At 43.5% G+C, this 24,636-nt stretch overlaps 1 protein-coding gene across 1 annotated transcript in view; it reads right to left on the reverse strand.

Annotated features, from left to right (window-relative positions):
• KIAA0825 (KIAA0825 ortholog) overlaps nt 1-24,636 on the reverse strand; it is a 359,412-nt gene that overhangs the window by 252,017 nt on the left and 82,759 nt on the right. The window contains 1 exon segment of the mRNA XM_064176290.1: nt 5,405-5,575. Coding sequence (XP_064032360.1) covers nt 5,405-5,575 — 171 coding nt within the window.

Consider the following 24,636-nt stretch of genomic DNA (forward strand, 5'->3'; position numbering starts at 1 on the left):
TGCACTCCTTTTATTACACTTTCTCGAAATGGATATAGAGTCAAGAATTTCTTCTTATGTTGTGAAGGAAAGACCTCTGCAAATCTTCCTAGACCCCTGAGACAAAGCTTGTAAACCTACAGGCTTGACAACTTTCCCCACAGCATTTTCAAAGCACTCCACTGGAAAAAGATTTTCTTGGTACTCATTATCTGATCTGTCCAAAGTTCACTTTTCTCACTGGAATGGAGGGAAAAAAAGGTGAGAGACAGATGAAAGTATGTTGGATGGTTTTGATTTTTTAAAGGTCTCAACAAGAAGCTTCTGAAAAGCCAGAGGGAAGAGGAATCCACCTTAAAGATGGGAAGAGAATGCAATTTGGCAGGATTCTAACCCAAAATCTTCTGCTTAACCCTGGACTGTAGCTGAGTGTTCCAGATTTCCTTCAAAGAAAACAAGCCCTGGGATGCTGCATGTACTAGGTATGTCAGAACATCTCAGGAATTTCAAGTGAATGTAAGTAGAGAGGTAGACTATCCCCTCACAGCAGGCAGGACAAGATAGCTGCACAAGAAAGGGTTAAATGTACAGTCAAGAAAAAACAGAAGGTGGTTACTCTATTAATCTTCTGAAATCAGTTGATTGTAGCGGAACGCAGGCAACACTGAGAACAGTAGAAAAACACAGATCTCCTTCCTCAGAAAGGTAGAGCAGAAGTCTTCAGATGCCACACTGAAGGCCAGGGACAGAACAAAACGACATCATCATTGATTTTGCCCAAGAACTTCTGATGATTTGACTTAGAAAACTTGAACCTGCTCCACTGGGAGCAGACAGAATGTGTACGTGCACAGCTTTGTAGCTCACTGTGCTTAGATAAGGGCAAACTTGGCATGCAGGTACTGCTCATGGAGGAACGCATGCAAAGTTAGGTCTAGTAAAGGAAAGCCCAAAAATAAAACCAGGAAGAACTGGATGGAGAGGAGTGAAAATAAGTTAAGAGTGGAAAATGCAATCCATATATTTTTTTTTCCAACCTGTGCTAAATAATTGTGGGAAACAAGGATTCTGAATGCATTCCAGAAGATGCTGGACACAGAACTCTCCAGCTGAACTCAGAGAACTATCTGTACCACCTAAAAAACCTCTCTACATCCATCTCCCTACAGAGTTCACTCTGGTTCACTGCTTCCTTTGGTGCTATTGTCTGCCATGGGGTTACCATCAGAGAACACTGGTAGGCAGTACTTCCCTCTAACATCTATTTTCAACCGCCTAAATTGGTCTTCATAGGATTCCATTGTGCACACTGCAAAGAAACTTGTCTTGTTGCCAGCTAGAACTGTGAACTACGTGTCTTTCTTTTCTTCACTGTTCTTTTTTTGGTTCACAAGCAACCTCCTACCAAAAGCAGAATCCGCAGAAGAGACTACATCCAAGCGATAATGCAATGAAAAAGTATGAAGAGAAGCCCAGGTGGCCACCTTGCAAATTTCCAATGTGGAAGCCTTCGACCTCTCCGCCCAAGAAGCAGCTATAGTCCTAGTGTAATGAGCTTTACAAACCCTGGGAGCCTCTTTACCCTTAACTACATACGCCTCCCTAATACAATCCCTTAACCATCTAGCTAAGGAACTCTTAGAAGCCATTTGACCCCTCTTAAGACCCCCTAAGAGTACAAACAATCTGTCAGAAGATATGAAATCTTTGATTCTTCTGTGATAAACCCTAAGTGTTCTTCTTACATCCAATTTATGCAGCCATTGCTCTTTGTCATTGCTGGGTTTAGGGGATTAAAAAAAAAAAAAAAAAAGAGGGCCAAGAAACTGTCTGGTTTAGATAAAACTCAGATGCCATCTTTGGGACCAAAAAAAAAAAAAAAAATAGAGAAAATGTTAAAAGAGGAACCATCCAAAGAGCTACTTTGTTTCTGATGGAACTTTACACGTGTTCTATACATCAAGACTTGAAGTACCATGGGATATGCTGAACAAAAATCAACTAAAGCTGCCATGCTACACGCACAAACGCAACGCAAAAACATCGCTTTTGTCACACCTCTGCATGAGACGCGCAGATAAAAAGGCTCCCGTGAACACTAAGATCAACCAAAGAGAAAAGGAAGCAAGCACAAGGTTCCAATCTATCTGATGCCTAGGGAAACTTCAGCTCACTTGGAGATTAGCCTACCTTTCAGGAAGCAGACAGCTTCCCCTAATTTACCAGCAGAACTACTTGCAGAGGACTGATACTTCAGGTAGGTCTACAGCGACTGCAGGGTAGTTCTGGAGGCACCTAACCCAGCTTCAAACCAGTGAGAGGAGTAGGGCTAACTGCCAAGCAACATCAGCAGGCAGCTCAGCCTGGGCCAATCTGCTCTGCTTCTTGGGCTGATTCTGCAGCCTGTACTATGCCCTACCCTTGATGCTGGTACCTGAGTTAATTTCAAGCTGCCCTGGGCAGGTCTGCACTCCAGGTTCTGCTACGTGAAACCAGATTTCTGGTAAGAAGGCTTCTAAATAAGTACAGAAGAAGCCATTAATATTTTCTACTCACAGATTATCAATGTACTCTGAGGAAAATAAAAGCAAGGAATCTTATCAATCCTCCTGATCAAACTCAGCCTTCAAAACTGCAAAAAAAAAAAAGAGATTATCAGCCCAATATAGGACATTAGCAGAGAAAATCTTAAATCCCTTTTGGTACTTAAGAGAACTTGGAACTACTGGGAACATAGCTCTCATTCTCCCACATCAAATCATCTTTCACTTCTTCACTACAACTGAGATTTCTGACAATACAAAGTGAAAATAACACCAGTAAAGCCTTCTCCTAGTCAGATTTTATTTGTATTTCTCTAGCCATGTCTTCCCTTCAGCTGTGATCCAGAAGCTGATATAACAGAGCAAAGTTCTGTGAGTAAATCCACTTGATCAGAAGAGCAATACTAAAACCAAAAGTATGGCCAGTGACTTATTTTGCCTGGAAGAGTGTTACCTTCATTTGTGTTTTTAAAGTCTGTGTTTTTAGTGTCAAAGTAATTTCATGTTTTCTTTAGAATGGGCCCTCTAACCAGAAGACTGCCTCCTACAACAGCTTGAGGAGGGCAGATTTAGATTGGATGCCTTTCTGGCCTGGACAATTCTGTTGTTAGGAAGAAATTCTTGGGAGTGAGGGTGGGGAGACATTGGAACAAGCTGCCCAGGGAAGTTTTGGATGCCCCCTTCCTGAAGATGTTCAAACCCAGGTTGAATGAGGCCTTGAGCAACCTGGGCTAGAGGGAGATGTCCCTGCCCATGGCAGGCAGTTGGAACTGTAATGTTCATAGGAACATAGAATCAACCAGGTTGGAAGAGACCTCCAAGATCATCCAGTCCAACCTAGCACCCAGCCCTAGCCAGTCAACTAGACCATGGCACCAAGTGCCTCATCCAGGCTTTTCTTGAACACCTCCAGGGATGGTGACTCCACCACCTCCCTGGGCAACCCATTCCAATGCCAAGCACTCTCTCTGGCAACAACTTCCTCCTAACATCCAGCCTATACTTCCCCCAGCACAACTTGAGACTGTGTCCCCTTGTTCTATTGCTTCTTGCCTGGCAGAAGAGACCAACCACACCTGGCTACAACCTCCCTTCAGGTAGTTGTAGACAGCAATGAGGTCCCCCCTGAGCCTCCTCTTCTCCAGGCTAAACACCCCCAGCTCCCTCAGCCTCTCCTCACAGGGCTGTGTTCCAGGCCCCTCACCAGCTTTGTTGCCCTTCTCTGGACACATTCCAGCACCTCAGTATCTCTCTTGAATTGAGGAGCCCAGAACTGGACACAGGACTCAAGGTGATCTTTAAGGTCCCTTCCAACCCAAACCATTCCATACTTCTATGAAACAAGACCTAGCGATACCTTCTCTTCACCTTTTTAAGAGCTAAGTTGCTCTAGACATGATTACTCTAAAAGAACATTCCTCCCAAAAGAAGCAGAAGGCTTCACACACTTTCATGGAACCATTCTGGATGTAACTAAGTTTGGAAAAATGCCTGTAGGATAAAGCCCTAAAAACATCTCCCGGGAAGTTAAAATACTCCTTGTTAACAGTGAAATCACTACGCTCTCCGGATTACCAGAGATCAGATGCCTTAGAGTGTAGTTAGTTAAATATGTTTAATACAGATTTCCCAGCCAAGAGTTTTTCAACTTTTCTTCACAGTTTATCACAGAACACACAAATAAAAAAAACACTTAAAACAACCCTCACTGAATGTATACTCTTCTCCTCCACATCACACCTGTGAGAAGTCTCCTCTAACACCTCTTTGCAGGATCAAGGCCATAAAAGGTAAAACATAGTGGACAAAGCAGAGAGATTAAAGAAGGTAAAAATGGAACTTGAATGCAAACTTTATTTGAGGTTAGATGCACATTCTGAAAATACAGAGGTTAACCTGCATTTCTTTGAGTGTCGGTATTTTAGCTGAGGATCCATCAACAAACTCAGATTTTTTTAAGTATTTTTTATCAATTTACTATTCTAAGACCATACTCCCAAAACAGCTTTCTTCTCAGCCTGCAGCTCGACTACAGAGATATCCAATATGTGACTCCACCTATCCTCTCTCCCTGAGCAGCCTGGCCTCATTTATGGTCTGATCCTTTCGTGCAATACAATCAAAGCTCTTGAAACCACTTGCTCCCTGGTGACCTGGAGTCTCTCTACTGGCAGAAGTATCAGAGTAGAAGAACACTTATGAGCACACTGTGACCTGGAAGGTGTTATTCACCTGAATTTTCAGAATTTCAGGTTCCCCCCATATGATATGAGTGCAATTAGATGAAAAACAGAGTGAGTTTGGAATCTAAAACAAATGCAAACTCAAGGCTTGATTCTGAAGCAGTTTTCTTTCTTATGTAGAGCCTCCTCTAAAATACCCTCTGAAGCCAGCATGATAGCAAACATAGTCCATATTAGTAGGTGTTTATGAGAACTATAGATTTAAAGTAGGGCTCTATGATACAGCATTTAGTTGCATTAAGATAAGTTTAACACTCAAGTCAGTGTGTTTCTGTCTTGAAAAAGGCAGCTCTTAAGACAATCCAGAAAGGGTCACAATTTCAAAGAATTCATATTCCATGTATTGTTTTGTCCTATCTGAAATACAAGATTTCATAGATAAATGAATAAGAGATATTAAGTTACAGTGTTTGATACTTCTTCACTACAAATATCCATCAGTCATTACACCATAGATTCACACACAGCTATCAGCTCTTCCAGGAGTCATCGTGTTCATATGTTAGGTCTTTCAAAAGGACTTTCAGTGGGTATGGATACATTATATCAAATACGATGGCATAAACTAAGTAAGTAATGTTGAAAGTCCTGTAAAAGTGCACAAAGTAGAATCAGCACGCAAGGAAAAGCATTCATTACCTTGAACACTCTTATTCCTCTCTGTAAAGGAAGGCACCAGCAGAATTTCTGCAGAGAGCTCTTCAATTTTTTCTTCCATCACTAAGAAGAGTTTGACGAGTTGAGAAAGACACTTCAGTTGGTACAATGTCAGGCAGAAGTTTCTTCCCTTCCTCGGGTATTCTTGGGAGGCTGTTCAAGTAGAACCATAAAATACCTTTTACTATAGCTTAAAAATGGACAATGTAGCAAGTATAAGATATCAAGTAATCACTTTATTGTCATAGCATAATGTATCTTTTTGCACTATAAAACACACTTACATTAGTTCTTCCTATGTCTTTGGCATTTCCCAACTATGCTCATCATCATCATAGAATGCCTTAGGTTTGAAGAGATCTCAGAGATCACAGGATCACAGGGTGTTAGAGGTTGGAAGGGACCCAAGGAGATCACCGAGTCCAGCCCTCCTGCCAGAGCAGGACAATACTATCTAACACAGGTCACAGAGGAGCACATCCAGACAGGCCTTGAAAGTCTCCAGAGGAGACCCCACAACCTCTCTGGGGAGCCTGTTCCAGTGCTCTGTGACCCTTACAGCAAAGAAGTTCCCCCTTGTGTTGAGGCAGAACCTCTTTCGCTGCAACTTACACCCATTGCTCCTTGTCCTATCCCAGGGAGCAGTGAGCAGAGTCTGTCCCCCTGCTCCTGGCCAGCCTTCAGATACTGATAATTTTTTATCAAACCCCCTCTCAGTCTTCTCTTCTCCAGACTAAAAAGCCTCAGGTCCTTCAGCTTCTCCTCATAAGCCATGGCCTCCTGTCCCCTCATCATCCTCGTAGCCCTCCACTGGACCCTCTCCAGATCATCTACTCCAACCTCCCTGCCATAAGCAGGAACACTTCTCAGGTAGACTCACAAACTCAAGGCCTTACCCAGAGCCTTCAACACCCCCAGGCAGGAGGCATCTACATCCTTCCTGCGCAGGCTGTTCCAGAGTCTCACCACCCTCGTACTGAAGAACTTCCTCAGATCCACGCTTAACATTGCTGTCCCTCAGCTTCAAACAATTCCCCCTGTCCTGTCTCTAGACACCCTTGGAAGCTAAAACTGAACTCCAGGTTTTGTCATTCATTAACTAGGAATTTTTTCCCAGGAACATGTCTATTCAGAAACCTTCTCACCTGTGTTTAACAGGGAAAAAAAAAAAAGAAAAAGAAAGAAAGAAAACCCACTGTGTTGCAAAAACAGCTTGAACAAAAGGGAAAAACCCACATCACTGCTGTATTCTAATGGTTTGGGACATCACATCACTACACTGTCACTCTGCAAGTCACCTTGTCTGTTTAACAACCTGCTAGCACAATACAGCTGATGAATATGACATCTGAGTGAAAAGAAACATCAATCTAACACTCCGCAACTTCATATATTTGGGGTTTGAAAACAAGTGAGACTGTCAGGGAACAAATATCAGCAAGTACTATACCTGTAAGCATTTGGTATTTAAAAGAAGGAACTGAAGGTTCTCTTTTGAAAGGTTAACACTTGTAATCATAACATATAATCATGTCACATCAGCCAGGGAACTCTTGATTTGAGCACAGGCAGATTACAAAAGACTGCAGGCTGCTTCCAAACGGGTTATTACCAAACTACAGGGGTTTAGGTGTTTTAACTTGGTAACAAGCTCTCCACGCGACAGCAATGTGCCCTCATGGCCAAGAAGGCCAATGGGATCCTGGGCTGCATTAAAAAAAGTGTGACCAACAGATCCTCCCACTCTACTCTGCCCTAGTCAGGCCCCATCTGGAATACATCCAGTTCTATGCTCCTCAGTTCAAGAGGGACAGGGAACTACTTGAGAGAGTCCAACAAAAGGACTACAAGGATGCTGAAGGGATTGGAGCATCAGCTGATGAGGAAAGGCTGAGAGCCCTGAGGCTGTTTAGTTTGGAGAGGAGAAGACTTAGAGGTGATCTAATCAATGTCTGTAACTATCTGAGGGCTGGGGGGTCAGGAAGGAAGGAACAAGGCCAGCCTCTGGTTCCTCAGCATGAGGAAGAACTTCTTTACTGTAAAGGTCATGGAGCACTGGAGCAGGCTGCCCAGAGAGGTTGTGGAGTCTCTCTGGAGACTTTCAAGCTCTGTCTGGATGTGCTCCTGTATGACCTGTACTAGATTCTATGGTCCTGCTCTGGCAGGTGAGTTGGACTTGAAGTTTTCCAGAAGTCTCTTCTAACTAACCCCTGACATCCTGTGATCCTATGAACTTCTTTGTATGCAAGCTGTGGTGAGGTGGTACTTGTATGCAAGCTGTGGTGAGGTGGTACTGTGCTCCTCTGCAGTTTGGTTGTAGATAGGGCATCAGCAGAAGAGCTTGTGTAGGAAGTGCCGGAGTAGTCTGAAAGGAGGAAAGTTTGAATGAAGAAACCAGAGAAATTTATTGAAGTTTACTTTTATGTGTAAAGTCTCTCTTACCTTTGCAGTTTTGAAGTACTTAGTACCTCCCTTTCCTCTCAAAGTTCCAAGATATTTTTTTCTAAGCGTTCACAGCTCTCTTCTAAATAGGCTTAGATCTAAAGTAGCAGAGCTGAGCTCTGAATACAAATTCTGTGATTTGCTATTCCAGTTTTGCAGCCTTAAGAAATTGAACCACGAGTTCTTCATCCACATCTGAAATTCCACAAAGATCCAAACAGATGTATTCATGCTAGGCCCTTGCACGCCTAAGAATGACAGGAGAAAGTGCTGTGCATAATTGCCTCTGTTAGTGTCTTTCCTCTCTGAATAGCAAGTAAATAATACAAGTATCACTGGATTTCCAATTTTGTCTTAAACTTCTGGGGGGAAAAAAAAAAGACATCCTGCTATTCAGAGAATTTATCTCCTTTACCTGAAAACAAGATAATATAATCTGAGTTTTAACTGACATGAAATGACTGCTGGAGTCTGCAGACAGACAGAAATAACAGATCCAACGTGCTAAGAACCACAAATCACATCACAACAAAATCAATGGCACGTGAGTTCTGACTCCTATGATTTGAAAACGCTGTGATGCTCCTGTCCCCTCTCTTGACATACAAAGAAACTTTCATTTACAAAGTGATATAAGGTTGGACTTGATGACCTCAGAGGTCTTTTCCAACTTTAATGATTCGATGTTGTCCTCACCAAGCCAGCAGGAAGTGAACACAGAAGCCAAGGCACACCATGGTAATATTAATTTTAGAATATGTTACCAAATCCACAGAAAACAAACAAACAAACAACAAACTTCTTCTTCTCAATGACCCTTCAAAGCATATTTCAGCTGGAAGCTGGAGGTAGTAAGTTTATAGGTAATTTTTTTCATGACACTAAGTTGAAAGAAAACTTTAATATACAATGATGCATATTACAGCATATGCAAAGCAGGACTCAGCCAACCACCAGAGCAAAAGTTTAATTCTACTTATGCTCTACAAGCATCTAGAAAAGCCCTCCAGAACTTTAGTTTGTGAAGTAGTACCATAAAATGGTTTCTGTTGGAAGGGACCTCCAAAGGGCATACAGTCTAATCCCCGCTGCAGTTATCATTGGACATCCCCCATTAGGTCAGGTTGCTTACAGCCTTGTCTAGCCTCACTTTGACTAACTCCAGGGATGGGGCCTCAGCTACCTACCTGGTCAGCCTGTTCAGTGTTCTAGCACCCTCATGGTGCAGAACTTGTTCCTAACATCCAATCTGAATCTGCTTTTCTCTCATTTCAAACCAGTTCCCCTCATCCTGTCACTGCAGGCCTTTGGAAACAGGCCCTCTGCAGCCTTCTTGTGTAAGCAAACTTGTAGATGCTTGAAGGTAATAAGGGTTAATTTCGTGACTGACATAAAACTCTGACATAAAATGAAGGAAAAAAATGGAGGAAAGCACTGAGGAAATTCTTTCTTTGCAAAAAAACCTGCAGAAATACAAGAGCTGTTACTGACCAGCAGCCAATCCTTAACAGCAAGAGGAAAGGTAGGAGAACCATGCCCTAAGAAAACACTCCTGAAAGCCTGAAGCATGAAATTTGAACCCCCTGAATCAGTGAGGTTTGAAACTCGACAGAAACCTACAGGCATTGAGAACATGGTGATCCAGTTCAACACAAAGTGATGTGCAAGCCTGTGTGACCAGAAGGCGGTCAATGCAAAGGCATTAGAAAACACAAAGGGAGGATGAAGCCACCATGTAATAAACATTATTCTCCTAGAATTGCTGACATAAGAGGAAGAGACATCTGATCACCTTGTGCCATAGTCACAAGGCAGGGAATCCTTAAGTTGGGTTGCAACACAGAATTTAGATCCCAAGACATCTCTGGAAGGAGTAAAACAAGCAGGCAAACAAACAAACAACCAACAACCAATATGGGATTTATAGAGCTCCATATACCATGGGCAACCCATTCTTCAACATTCTTTTGCCCTCTGTTAGGTTTTGTTGTGAAAAAGAAAGCATAAATTACTTACTTTTGGTATGAAAGTATGTTGAGAACTGGCTGAAAGAGAGGGGGCACGAGCCCCTAGAAGCTTGTACAATCAAGCCTTGGATGTGAGGTCTGAGCATTGGAGCTGCAGTAAACCACAGCGCTGTGTGTGAAGAAACTCAGAGGAATTTGTCCTTGAGCCTTCTGATAAACAGCTTCTGTGGGACTGTGTCCAGAGTAGGAGGGAAACAGCAGGAATATGCAAATTCCAATATCTAGGTGCACTAAATGCTTTTGCAGTAGCCGCAAGTAGGAAGGATCATGCATAGCCAAATATTTAGATGCGCCGAATGCTAGTGAACAGTGCCACGCTGCATGCTGCATGCGCTCGCTTTTCTCACCCTAACTGAAAGGTCTGTGCTTTGTAACTTGAAGTCTGATGCTCTCAATAAACCGCGGATCACTTGGACAGCTAACTCACATTGAGTCGCCTCCTTGCTTTCCCATTCCCTTCCGCGAAAGTACACCAAAGATCCAGGCGTGACATAGTCGTGAACCCAAGCTTTGTGTTCCAACTCTTGATGGCTAAAGCCACACATTTTAACATCAGCAATCAGCACAAATCATGTTAATCCATCATTAAACTTGTCTACCAACAAAAGCTGACGGTAATGATGCAACACGTGTTTGGAAGGATGTTGAGAAATGTCGGTGGAGCGCTATGGGAAAATGACTCTTTGTTCACCAATACAGCTAGATGGTCAAATCCACTTTATTTCCATGATACAATGACTTATATGCACTTCTAGCAAGAGGCGTGCTCCACCAAGATTGGTTACAGTCAGAGGGTCCAGAGTTACATGTAATGCGTGCATAGGTTAGCTTATCATAACATTCTAAGGGTCAGCCTCCATCACCACCCACTCCAGCCCCTTTGGTTATCTAGTCTCTGCCCACTGCAGCTGTGTGTGGAGTGCTCAGTTGTTTACAGCTCAATTTCCTGGGCTAGCAGGGCTCCAAGGACGTTCCCAGCACGGGTTGCTCATGTTTATCAATTCTTGTGTGCTGTGCTAACAAGAATTTCTCCAACAGAAGGACAAGTGCTCCAGGAACACCTCTCATGGAATTGGAATGGGCTGCCCAGGGAGGTGGTGGAGTCACCGTCCCTGGAGGTGTTCAAGAAAAGACTGGATGAGGCACTTGGTGCCATGGTCTGGTTGACTGGATAGGGCTGGGTGCTAGGTTGGACTGGATGATCTTGGAGGTCTCTTCCAACCTCGTTGATTCTATGATTCTGTGATAGGGGTTGGAAGGGACCTCTGGAGATCATTCTGTCCAATTCCTCTGCTAAAGGTGCAGCTTAGTCAGGATTACAATGGCCAGATAGGTTTGGAATGCCTCCAGAGATGTAGATTCCACAACCTCTCTGGGCAGCCTGCTCCAGGGCTCCAGCACCCTCACAACAAGGTAATTCTTTGTTATGTTTAGGTGGAACTTCATGTGTTCTAGTTTGTGTACTTTGCCCCGTGTTGTCTCAACTGCTGACACAGACAGGTCACATAAAGTTATGTATTACTCTGTGAAGCTCAGAGTTTTAGAGGCTCCTGACTCAGAGCAGTAATCCTTGAACTACTCACCTGAGCTACTAAGATCTATTGCTGCAAGGCACAGTTCCATCTCACTCTACTTAGACAGAAACCAAGGGTCTGGGTCTGACTCAAGAGTGGGTGTCTTTGCAGCCGCAGAAGCAAATGCATGCCAGGAACACAGGTACAGAGTAGTTCTTTTGTAAGACTGGTGCTATTTGTTGTGGGTTTGGCTTACAAAAGCTTGTTACTGGACAGTCCAAAGCCTTTGGACGGAGTTAGCTTGATCCTCAACTCTGCTCAGTACATCTGTAGAAGTTTGGAAGAACTGAGCAGGGAGAACCACTATTTCCTTTCACATATGGTCATTGCCATGTCCACAGTTTTACTGTCTCTCAGAAATCACTGGATCACAGGACCTTAGGGCTTGGAAGGAGATCTTCAAGTCCAAGCCCCCTGCAAGAGCAGGTCACAGAGGAACGCATTCAGACAGAGATTGAAAGTCTCCAGAGAATGATACTCCACAACCTCTCTGGTGGAACTTCCTGTGCTGTAGTTTACATCTATTGTGCCTTGTCCTATCCCAGGGCACAACTGAGCAGAGGCTGTCCTTGTCCCTTCCTTTCTGATCCCCTAGCCCTCGGATAGTTACAGACATTGATTAGATCCCTTCTCAGTCTTCTCCTCTGAAAATGAAACAGCCTCAGGGCTCTCAGCTTTTCCTCATCAAGAGATGCTCCAATCCCTTCAGCATCCTTGTAGTCCTCCATTGGACTCTCTCAAGTAGTCCTGTCTCTCTTTGACTAGGGAGCGCAGAACTGGATGGAGCCTGACTAGGGCAGAGTAGAGTGGGAGGAGAACCTCCCTCAATCTGTTGGCCACACTCTTTTTAATGCAGTCCAGGATCCCATTGACCTTCTTGGCCACAAGGGCACATTGCTGTTCCATGGAGAACTTCCTGTCCACCAGGACTCCCATATCCTTCTCCATGGGGCTGCTCTCTAGCAGATCACCTCCCAGTCTGTACTGGTACAGTTTATTGTTCCTTCCCAGATACAGGACTCTGCATTCATCCTTATTGAACCTCATGATGTTCCTCTGTGCCCAGCTCTCCAAGCTGTCCAAGCTCGCTGAATGGCTGCACAGTCTTTGGGTGTATTAGCCAAGCCTCCCAGCTTCACATTGTCAACAAACTTCCCGAGCAGACACTCTGTCCCCTTATCAATGTCACTGATAAAGATGTTGAACAGAAATGACAACTCATTCATTCAAACAGTGTGCGCCACCTACATTTGAGCATCCAAGGCCTCACTGAAAGATCTCAAAGCACATTCCTGTTAGGTTTCAAAATACTGATACCTTAGAAGACCGCTGATCAGACATTTTTTAGCAGAGGGGAATGAAAAGACATTTATTCTCAAACATGGTGCTGCAACAGAATCAGGCACACATCAACAGGACCTCCAGAGTGTCTCCTAATAAAAGGACACGTTGACCTCCTGTTATATTTACCACCCTGTGAGAGAATTTCTGGAAAAGGGCAGGAAGACTGTAAAGAGGCCAAGGGGATCACACAGCCAATGCCCATATGCCAGTGAGCTGATCTTGCCAATACTTCAATATCACCCTAGACAGAAGTGAGGCCAGGACCTGAATAAACAGAGAAAAGCAAGAAAAGGTTCTGAGCAGCCTCAGGCTTCACTCTGTGCAGAACAACAACCACAGAGACACTGCTGTACAAAACCATTGCCCACGATGATGATTTCTGAACTGCTCTGGCAGCCAGATAGGCCATCAGGAAAAAACAAAGCCAGGACAATGAGCTGCCTTCAGAAACAAGAAGAAAGGTCCCAACCAAGTACAGTGTCAGCGACCTCTGAAGGCCAGCTGCTCCCTGAGGGACAGAAAGTAAAGCATGATGATATGGTCATCAGGACAGGTTCCTCACCAGTGATGAGCCCATCCTTCAGACCATAAGCAAGGCAGAAGCAAATGACATAGTGAGATTTCAACTAAGAGTCCAGTTCATTAACCAAGTCAGTGGCGATCATGAAGTTAGTTCACGGCTTGGTGCCAGCATCAGGTCTAATCAGAGTAACCCAGAGTGAAGCATGATTCAGTGATCATTAGGTAAAACCATGGTGATAAAGGCAGGTACAAATTCAAACCAGGAGGGCTGAATCAGCGTGGCACGTAGCCAGCTACAAACAAGGCTCTGCTGGTGATAGACAGGAGGACAGCTGGCAGAGACTGAAGACCTCAGCTGAAATATGTCTCCAGGCCAGGCTTTAGTGTAGGTCCCAGAAGAGCCTGGCCAACAACCATTATGGCCCAGCAGTGCACCCAGGGCTGCAGTGCACAGCCCTTAAGGACATTCAGTTTTCAGACTAAAACCACAGAAGAACTGGTAACCTCTGTAAAGATGTCTTTCTGCCTCATCAAGGATGGCATAATTTTTTTGCTGAGAGGAAAGAAGAGAAAGCACTTTAGGCTGGTGCTGTCTAGACTATGGTTCCTTCTCAAGGGACAGGAGAGAAGAGACAGAAAGACAAAAAAATTACTGAAATTAACTTGAACCTGCACTGCATTTATGTGCAGTAAGGAAATAAATCTTGGTGGTTCAATACACAAAGCTTGAAGGAAGCTCAAAAATTCCATCCTCTTAACATCTCTGCATTTAGAAAACCTGCTCTAACTTCCTACCATGCAGAGGCAAAGGGGACATGACAGGTATTTGATTTCCCCTGCTGATTTACCACCCCAGCCATTGACAGGCAGCAAGAGTCTGCCATCCAAAACAAGGTGACTTTTGGAGAGCTTTGCTTACAGAAAAAGAAGCCAGAAGTAAAACACTGAATGTCTATCACATTGTGCAAGGTTTGCCAGACTATGCTGGTGCCAAGGCAGCTGACACAGTCTTGCAGCATCAGAGAAACTGGGAGTACTTATTTTCAAGTTTGGCCTTTCACTTTAGCAGAATGGATTGAAGATGAAGACAGTTTCCTAAGATCTGAAGGACATGCCTCACTTGCTGAAGAACAAAGCACTCCGTCTTACCAGAGACCACCTGGCTGGTCAGAGATGGACAGAAGCAGTTTAGTACACCACAGCCTACAAAGTAAACAGTATCCTGGGCTGTAACAAAAGAAGGTTGGGCAGCAGGTGGTGATTCTGCCCCTCTTATGAGACTCCACTTGCAGTACTGTGTCCAGCTGTGGAGCCCCCAGCATTAAGAACAATGTCGAACTGCTAGAAGGGGTCCAGACAAGGGACACAAAGACAATCAGAGAGCTTTGACAAAGGCATGGAGTCACAGGACAAGGGGTAATAGCTTCAGACTGGAAGAAGCTGGTTTGAGAACACAGAAACACAGAATGCTAAGAGCTGGAAAGGATCTCAAAAGATCATCCAGCCCAACCCCAATGCCAAAGCAGGAGCACCTAGACCATATCACACAGGAACACATCCACAAAGGTTGTGAGTATCTCCAGAGAGGGAGACTCCACAACTCCCTTGGGCAGCCTGTTCCAGTCTTCTGTCACCCTCACACTGATTTTTTCCCCTCACATTTCCATGGAACTACCTATGCATCAACTTCCACCCATTGTCCCTTGTCCTGTAATTGGGCATCACTGAGCAGAGCCTGGCTCCAGCCTCTTGGCATTCAACCTTTATATATATATATATACATTAATGACTTGAAACATTAAAAATCAATTCTTTCCCATAAGGTTGTGAGGCACAGGAACAGGCTGTCCAAAGACGCTGTGGAAGTTCCAAGCATACAATTGTTCAAAGCCAGGGTCTTGAACCTTGTAGTAAAAGGCATAAAAAAGCCTGGCAGTAAAAACATGTAAAAATATATGAATCAAGCAAAGCACTCCACATCCCACGATCTCTAAATATGATAAACTCACATCAGTAATAAACCAAAACTCTAAGTTTCATCTAATTTTCTTATACAGCCTTTCAAAATATCCCAAACTCCTATTCCATCCTCGCCTGTTCACAACCCAAACCCTGAATTAGTTCTCAAAATTCTCACAGAGGTGTCCTAACATAAAATGCATGGGACTTACATTCTTTAACATTGACTTAATCCAGGTTCTTAGATGAATTTAAGCTAAAATCATTCTACCATCCATATGGAAAGCTCTTCAGTTGCATTTTTGACTGTTCTAAACTCAAAGGAGTTTGCTCAGCTGTTGTGTAATTTAGAAGAGAAGATATGTGCCCTCCACTTCAAATACTGCATCCAGTTCTGGTGTCCCCAGCAGAAGGACATAGACCTGTTGGAGTGATGCCAGAGGAGGCCACAAAGATATCTAAAGGTTGGAGCACCTCTGCTATGAGGACAGGCTGAGTCACATGGGGGTGTTCAGCACAGAGAAGAGAAGACTCCAGGAGGATCTTAGAGCTGCCTTCCAGGACCTGAAGGGATCCTATAGGAAGGCTACAGAGGGACTTTACCTGAAGGTGTCTGGAGACAAGACAAGGGGGAATGGTTTGATGCTGAGAGAGAGCAGGGTTAGACTGGCACTTAGGAAAAAGTTGTTCAGTACAAGGGTGGTGAGAACCTGGAACAAGCTGCCCATGAAGGCTGTGGATGCCTCCTGCCTGGGGATGTTGAAGGCCAGGTTGGATGAGGCTTTGAGCAGCAGAGTCTAGTTGAAAGGTGTCCCTGAACATGGTGGAGAGTTTGGAGTAGATGACCTTTGAGGTCCCTTCCAACTAGAGCCATCATATGACTCTATGAACCACTACAATCTAGGTTACAGATCCTCTCTCCCTATTGCTTGCTATGGGAAAAAGTGATAGAGAACCTACGGTGTAGAAACCTAGTTAAATCATCAACTATGTGGGCACTGATATAAAGCATCATCATTCAGATAAACACAAAGGAGGTGGGTTAAGCTTCAGAGGGTCTTGAAACACTCTCATGGAGTAGAAGAATACTGTATTCAAAGATGAGAACATTGGAGACTCCAGCCAAGAATGTGACCCACAACTGATGCCAGGTGGACAAAAGGAAGAGAGGTCATATTGAGGTAGACGTCAGCCTTCCTCCCAAAGACCCCAAACGTGACCACCAGGTGGCAGTGAGCACGCGTAAGGAGGTGGGACACTATGGAAATGAGTTCCAGGAACTGATTGTAATAACTCCACCTGTTCCCAGAAGTAATTGTAGTAAGCCTGCTCCTGGTCTGAGTATGTATGATTTTGTAGTACAAACATCTCACTTGAACAGGGTGAAGTTGTGCAAGGGCTTTGGAGGAGCTTGTCACCCAGCGCTGATTAAACATATCTTTCCTGATAGCACTCTGCGTGTTGTGAGGTCTCATTTCCCATAAGTCATGCTCACTTCCCGAATCACTCAAAACCTGAAATTCTGGTAACGGGCATTCAATCTTAGAATATCATCATAGAATCAACAGGTTGGAAGAGATCTCCAAGATAATCCTGTCCAACCTAGCACCCAGCCCTAGCCAATTAACTAGACCACAGCACTAAGTGCCTCATCCAGGCCTTTCTTCAACACCTCCAGGGATGGCGACTCCATCACCTTCCCTGGTACAACTTGGAGCTGTGTCCCCTTGTTCTGTTGCTGGTTGCCTGGCAGAATAGGCCAACCCCCACCTGGCTACAGCCTCCTTTGTTGTACATAGCAATGAGGTCACCCCTAATCCTCCTCTTCTGCAGGCTAAAGACCCCCAGCTCCCTCAGCCTCTCCTCATGAGTTTGTGTTCCAGGCCCCTCACCAGCTTTGTTGTCCTTCTCTGGACACGTTCCAGTACCTCAACATCTCTCTTGAATTGAGGAGCCCAGAACTGGACACAGCACTCAAGATGTGACCTGACCAGTGCTGAGTACAGGGGAAAAATAACCTCCCTTGTCCTACTGGCCACACTGCTCCTGATACAGGATATCTTCTCATAAAGTAGATCAAATCCATTGCAGAGCTAATTCTACTCCATACCGATTGTACCAAAAAGTGAGCATGTCATTCAAACATCAAGGTTAAACTCACTGTGGATGTAATAAGTCTTGAACACTGAGCCTCAGCCTCTTTTTATGTATTTGAATATAAAGATATTTTCTGCGAAATAATGTGACCACTTAGGAGCTCTAAGGGATATAAAAAAAGGTGGTATTAGAGACTTTCACTTCACCAGTGACAAAGCTGAGAAGTGCTCATATGAATCCTAAGCCAGTTAATTAAAGCATTTTTCAAGCAACAGCGAGTGAAAAGCACACTACAAAGCACTTGATCATAGTACCTAAATTCTTAAATCCAGAAGCAAGATACCTGCCTTTATCTTATCTCTTTAAAAGACTTGCCTTTGTCTGCCTTCCTCCCTTCCTCCCTCCCTCCCTTCCTTCCTTCCTTCCTTCCTTCCTTCCTTCCTTCCTTCCTTCCTTCCTTCCTTCCTTCCTTCCTTCCTTCCTTCCTTCCTTCCTTCCTTCCTTCCTTCCTTCCTTCCTCTTTTTCCTTTCTTTCTCTTTCTATCTTTCCCTCTTTTCTTGCTGCTTTTGAGTTTCTTTCCTTTTCTTTTAATGACTGTGGCCCTTTGCATGCCTTAAAATCTGCAACATTCAAAAAACCCCATTTCAGCCCATCCAGGGATGTGACACAGTAAAGTGTGGCGCAGAAATCCCTGCATCATAAGTGAGCTGGCTGAGGGTGTTCAAGAATAGCTACACCATGACAGGATTGCTCTCAGATTAATTAGCCTCACTACTTGGTGTGCAGAGCCACATGGATAAACTGCTTTTGAGACTCACAATGGAATCCTTGGAAAGCAACCTGATGACTGTCTTCTTCAGTGATTACAGTGGGGATTTCTCCCTCAGCAGGAACCAAGAGTTTAAAACCCTTTTAATCAATTTTACTATAAAATACCTTCCCAATACATTAAATATCATTCCCCTGTCCCCATTTATAAGGCTTAATCTCACATAAGATAGATCTACAATATCGTTCTACAAGGCACACGAGAAAGTGGTGTCAGGGATTTCATCCAATAAAGCTGCATGGGGAAGAAATATCGACCAAAAAAGAAGTGTAATATTACCTTAAAGTCCATCTGCAACCTGCATACAAACAATAAAGCCCTTTCAGAAAGGGAACAAATGTTTTTTTTTTCCTAGAATTTGGGAAGACACAGCCTGGCAAAGCAGCAGAACCTCAGTGGCTTACAGTCACTGTGGATAGGGATGCTTCAAGGGGTAAATTTTGGAAGCAGCGCACGGGGCGTTGCACGCATAAATTCCATCAACAGCAATGTGTTCCTCAGCTCTCTGAGATACTAACTTTTAAGCGATGCTATAACTATTATAACATTTATGACAGCACTCATCTACACGCTCTTTCCTAAGCAGAGCTTGTGTATAACCTGTATTACTCCTTTCACTTGGGTTTAGCAGTAATGATATATTCAATTTTTATGGACATCTGCTCGTGGCCTTCTCAAACTGCGTGTAAGGGTGTGTGTGTCTCTGTGTGTGTTTAATGTGACTGCTAGGTTTAAATAATTTGGATTGCTGGATATAACCACTAATTTCCTCATACTGTAAAGAGGCGAGTTAATATTTCTGTGTAGCAGATGTAATACACAATATTACATGGGACTAAATTATTACAAACAGTGCCAGCAGTTTTCTATACACAGTACTTAAGATAATTATAAAAAATCATCTTCATTACCACATGCTAGCGTTTTTTTAACAGTTTAATTTGGATAGGTTACAAGATACATTCAAATCACACAGATAACAATTACCACAAACCCAAGAAGCTATAAAATGTTTCCAACCAAATCCCTTTGACCCTGTTAATGTCTTTTCCTTGTTAATCTAAGGCAAACAATGTTTGCAGCACGCATTTGTTATGGAATATGGGGGGGGAAAAAAAGAAAGAAAAGAAAAGAAAAGGAAGGAAATCCCTGAACAGTTGTTATTGATTCCAGCATTTACCGACTGGAAGTTAAGTGCCGTTTACAAAACGGAACAGATGCAGATGCTGACAAAAAGGTAAACAATTGTTCCATGGCTTACTGCCAGATTCTAAGCCAATATATTAAACACCAAGTGAAGCACATTTCCCCTATAGATTGCACTTATTGCCACTTCATTTCCTATGTGCTCTGTCTCTCTATTGCTGTGCCTGACACTAAGCTATTTTCGGTTCTTTGGTGACCCCCGAGGCCTGGTGCTACCTCACACAGCCATTAGTGGAGGGAATTGCATGTGTCTGACATGGCCTGAAACCAATTATTTGATATTTTCCTCAGAATGATGCCCAACTCTGTTGGGAATGAGCAATCATGAAATAATTTACCTCCTGATTTAATTTTTTCCTGCACAAATTAGTTGTAGCCTGAGCTAGCTATACACAGCTGCCTGTGACATATCTCTGTCTTATCAAGATTCTACTTGAAATGATGAAAAGGAGAAGGGGGGGGGTGGGGGAAGAGTTGCATAGAATAGGTTGGGGAATCCTGCTTTAAAAAGGCATTGACAAGTTTATCAGATATACTGATCACATGTGCTCTTTGCTGATTGAAACTGACAGACCCATAAAGAACTATCATCGCAGCAAAGGAAACCACATGGCTGCGAACCGCCACTCCAGTGTTTAAGGCTTTTCAAACACCTGTCTTGCTCTGCTGCTCCCCCTGAGCCCAGGAGTGCCAGCAGAGCCTGATAAGGCAGCTTATGCGAACAGGAATACAAGTTGGCTTGTTTCTGGCCCCTTTTCAGAAGGAAAATAAATGGACACAGATCTAAAGATAGCAAACGTTCTCTTGTTAAACATCGCCACTAACTTGAAGCTTTTGTAAGTGCTTATAGCATACATCCATACTGTGCATGTGTCAGTGAGGTAAGGGATCTCGGCTTGATGTATAAGCATGGTAAGCATGTATAAATTTGCATCTATTTAATCAGGAGAGTGTGTCTGTCATGGAAAGAAATATGCCACTGCCAGTTACTAAACAGCCTCACTGAACACTACACTCATCTTTGGAAACAGATCTGCTATACATGAAATTTTAATCAGATCTGCTCCGTAATGTCCTCCCAGTTCAACCAGATCAGTTTTCACCTCACTGTGAAGGCTGATTCCACATCAATTCTTTGTTAAGATTAAGTGCCAACATCTACTTGAAATCCTCTTCACCGCCCAACTGGTGAAAGGGGATGCCAGTGCTGGGAACACAGGTTGGGGAGCCAGGGATCACCAAATCATAGAATCACAGAAAGGGATCCTAGAGATCATCTACTCCTCCTCACCATGCCCAGGGGCACCTCTCAACTAGACTCAACCACTCCAGGCCTCATCTAGTCTGGCCTTCAACACCCTCAGGGAGAGGCATTCACAGCCGCCCTGGGCAGTCTGTTCCAGGTTCTCACCACCCTCATACTGAAGAATTTCTTCCTCAGTTCCAGTCAGCTTCAAACCATTTCCCCTTGTTCTGTCTCTAGAAATCCTCAGGAAAAAATCCTTCTGTAGCTTTCCTATAGGATCTCCTCAGGTACTAGAAGGTAGCCTTAAGGTTCTTCTTGGAGTCTCTTCTCCAGGCTGAACAAACCCATCTCTCTCAGCCTGTCCTCATAGCATAGAATCATAGAATCATAGAATCAACCAGGTTGGAAGAGACCTCCAAGATCATCCAGGCCAACCTAGCGCCCAGCCCTGTACAATCAACCAGACCATGGCACTAAGTGCCTCATCCATCCTTTTCTTGAACACCTCCAGGGACGGTGCCTCCACCACCTCCCTGGGCAGCCCATTCCAATGCCAATCACTCTCTCTGGCAACAACTTCCTCCTAACATCCAGCCTAGACCTACCCTGGCACAACTTGAGACTGTGTCCCCTTGTTCTGTTGCTGGTTGCCTGGCAGAAGAGACCACCCCCCACCTGGCTACAATGCCCCTTCAGGTAGTTGTAGACAGTAATAAGATCACTCCTGAGCCTCCTCTTCTCCAGGCTAAACAACCCCAGCTCCCTCAGCCTCTCCTCATAGGGTTTGTGTTCCAGGCCCTTCACCAGCTTTGTTGACCTTCTCTGGGTAGAGGTGCTCCAGCCCTTGGATCACCTTTGTAGCCCTTCTAACACAAATGTCATAATCTTGAGGAAATCTCATCATCAACCTGACTCTTGGACAGCACACAGCTACTTTACAACTCTGTTCAACAACTCACAGAGACTTCCTCAAGTGCCCTGCAATAATGTTAAACAAAACCACTTTATACACTGACAGCTCTCTCATCTTCCTCTGGAACTGGAGACTCCTTGATTTTTGAAACCACACAGATCCTCTAATACAAACTGCAAGACATTCTGATCATAACACAGCAATGTCTAGTAGACAATGGCATGTTAAAGAATTCAAGTGTAAACAAATTAATTACTCTCTAAATTAAAAACTAATTAATGATGGGTCCACTTAAGGAATTTAGCAGCTGCTATCCAATCATTTTCTCATAATTATCATAATAATGAAGTACCAGGCACTCCTTAAACTTCTCTTTAATTAACATGATTGCAAAGCCTGTAGAAAAACTACATTTGCAATTGCTTGTAGTTGGCCTTTTTTTTTTTTAAGGTGCTGTTTTATAATTGACAATTTCTTCTGAAGCAGTGGTTATAAGCAAGCAGCCCTCTTCAGAAAACCACAAGAATCATCCCATGCTGCTCTTTGTAGTATTTCTTAGCAGAACTGAAACCATATTGTGGCCTCACCAACGACAAGAACTGGTTCCACACACACTGGTTTGAATTTTCTTGCCTACACTGTGGGCTGAGGGAGTTTTCTTTTCCCTTTCCTGAATTTTTTGGTGCACAGAGAACACCAAAGCAGAGTGAAGAGCCTGAGGGAGCCTGTAGTAAAGTGGAGACCGCACCTAAACAGAGGGGTTACTGAAGAACTGAAGATGTTGACCTTCTTCAGTCATAGAATCAGAGAATCAGCCAGGTTGGAAGAGACCTCCAAGATCATCCAGTCCAACCTAGCACCCAGCCCTAGCCAGTCAACCAGATCATGGCACTAAGTGCCTCATCCATCCTTTTCTTGAACACCTCCAGGGACGGTGCCTCCACCACCTCCCTGGGCAGCTCATTCCAATGGCAATCACTCTCTCTGCCAACAGTTTCCTCCTAACATCCAGCCTAGATCTACCCCGGCACAACTTGAGACTGTCCCACCTTGTTCTGTTGCTGGTTGCCTGGGAGAAGAGGCCAACCCCCACCTGGCTACAGCCTCCCTTCAAGGAGTTGTAGACAGCAATGAGGTCAGCCCTGAGCCTCCTCTCCTCCAGGCTAAACAGGCCCAGCTCCTTCAGCCTCTCCTCATAGGGTTTGTGTTCCAGGCCCCTCACCAGCTTTGTTGCCCTTCTCTAGATACGTTCCAGCACCTCAACATCTCTCTTGAATTGAGGGGCCCAGAACTTTGCTGAAGGAGAAATTCAGCACTGCAAGACCTGTTCAACTCTCTTATGAATTCTTACTTTGGTAGAACTTGAGAATGTTTCTCTGTAAATCATTTAAATATCTGGCTGATAAAAGACAACTGTAATATGTGTTTGGCAATACAGTAATTGACATTTATTTTAATCTGATTTTAATGTATGCAATGTCTACAAATACAAAAATGCCTGCTGCCTTCATTACTCCCCTCTGCAACTATGTCCACAGTGGAGTGCCTCACAGATTGGTTTGTTACACCAGACCTACTCTATTAAAATTCCGTGGTGAGGAACTTTGAGCCAATCAGGAATTCCCATCAAGTGTTCATCATTCCTTTGTGTAGTCTAAGCATGATATTATGTATTTCCTTAAATAATAGATTAAAGTGCCTCTGTCACTTTTTCTTCTCTTACTCCTTGGAATTTCCAATATATAAGAGAGGCAGATAGTGACAGCTTTTGTTCTGATAAAACACTCAAAAAATTACTTATAAAGCTGGCGTCAATACTCATATTTCTGCTTCCTTCCTCTTTGTATTTTAAAACCCTAGTTAGGCAAAGTCACCACCAAGTTCCCATGATTACTTCTACAAGGAATATAAAAATCAGACATAAGACTAAGCATGCAGAGAAACAAAAAATAAGGCAGATGCTGTCATTTAAAAGCTTCTGGAGAAGTAGAAGTTTGGAAATTCACAGCCCTTTAATAAGTATTTCATAGAAAGGATAGAATACAAAGGAAAGATTAACCATGATGTACACATTGAGGCTGCTGCTCAGGGCACTAAGACACCAAGCTCTTAAAACACCTTTACAGATGTGCTGATAACACTGTGTGTAACACAACACCTAATTTCTGTGTTGCAGAAATTGCTGGGCTTGCTCAGCACAAGAACGGCAGATCAGCACACTTCCTCTTGTACTTAAATACAAGGATATGGATTTTAGCCAGAAGATGATCAGTGCATGAAGCTAATGAGGAGAGAAAAAGTTCTCCTAAGTCTGAGACTTGAAATTGATCCAATCTCAGTCTGCAATGTTCAGGAGTTAAAAAAACCCCACAGAGTAGCAAGTGCTAAACCCCTAAGAAACTGGACTGGGTTATAACTACCCTCATTCTCTAGATCAGATAGATCTCCACTGCCCTGCTAAATTCAGCAAATGTAGTAAAAAGTTATCATAAAACAACTAAAAGCTTAGTTTTTCATGAACTCAGTAGATACAGCAGACACTTGACTGAGGATGGAGAGGTTTCAAAAATTCCTAAGCCTAAGGCACAGTGAGAAGGAGATTCATGCTCTGATTTAGCACGACACATCCATGTTGTGGATGGAACACACCTCCACTTTAAATACATGTATTTTACAAAACAAAACACTGTGACTAGAGTATTTCTGTCCTTCTAAAGTTAAGTTTCCTCTCTGAATATAGTTTGTGACATAAGAGGCTCTCTGTTGACAAAAGTTACAGCCAGGACCACCTATTTAAGCTGTGATTTTATGGTGGCAGATGCATATGTTGAACAGACTCCTGTAAAAACTTCTCATTTTTTCAATCAATACTGAAGAAGCCTCTTGAAAAGGCATTCTGAAGTCTTCTGTCACCTCACATAGTTCTACACGTTTCTTCAGACAAGTCTATATTCTGGAGTTAAAAGAGAGCTTAGTAATTCTCCCTCAGATGTTGTCACTTTTTATTATTATATTATTATTTTCATTATATTATTATATTATATATATAATACA

This window comes from Pogoniulus pusillus, chromosome Z (assembly GCF_015220805.1).
Source record: "Pogoniulus pusillus isolate bPogPus1 chromosome Z, bPogPus1.pri, whole genome shotgun sequence".
Classification (NCBI taxonomy): domain Eukaryota; kingdom Metazoa; phylum Chordata; class Aves; order Piciformes; family Lybiidae; genus Pogoniulus; species Pogoniulus pusillus.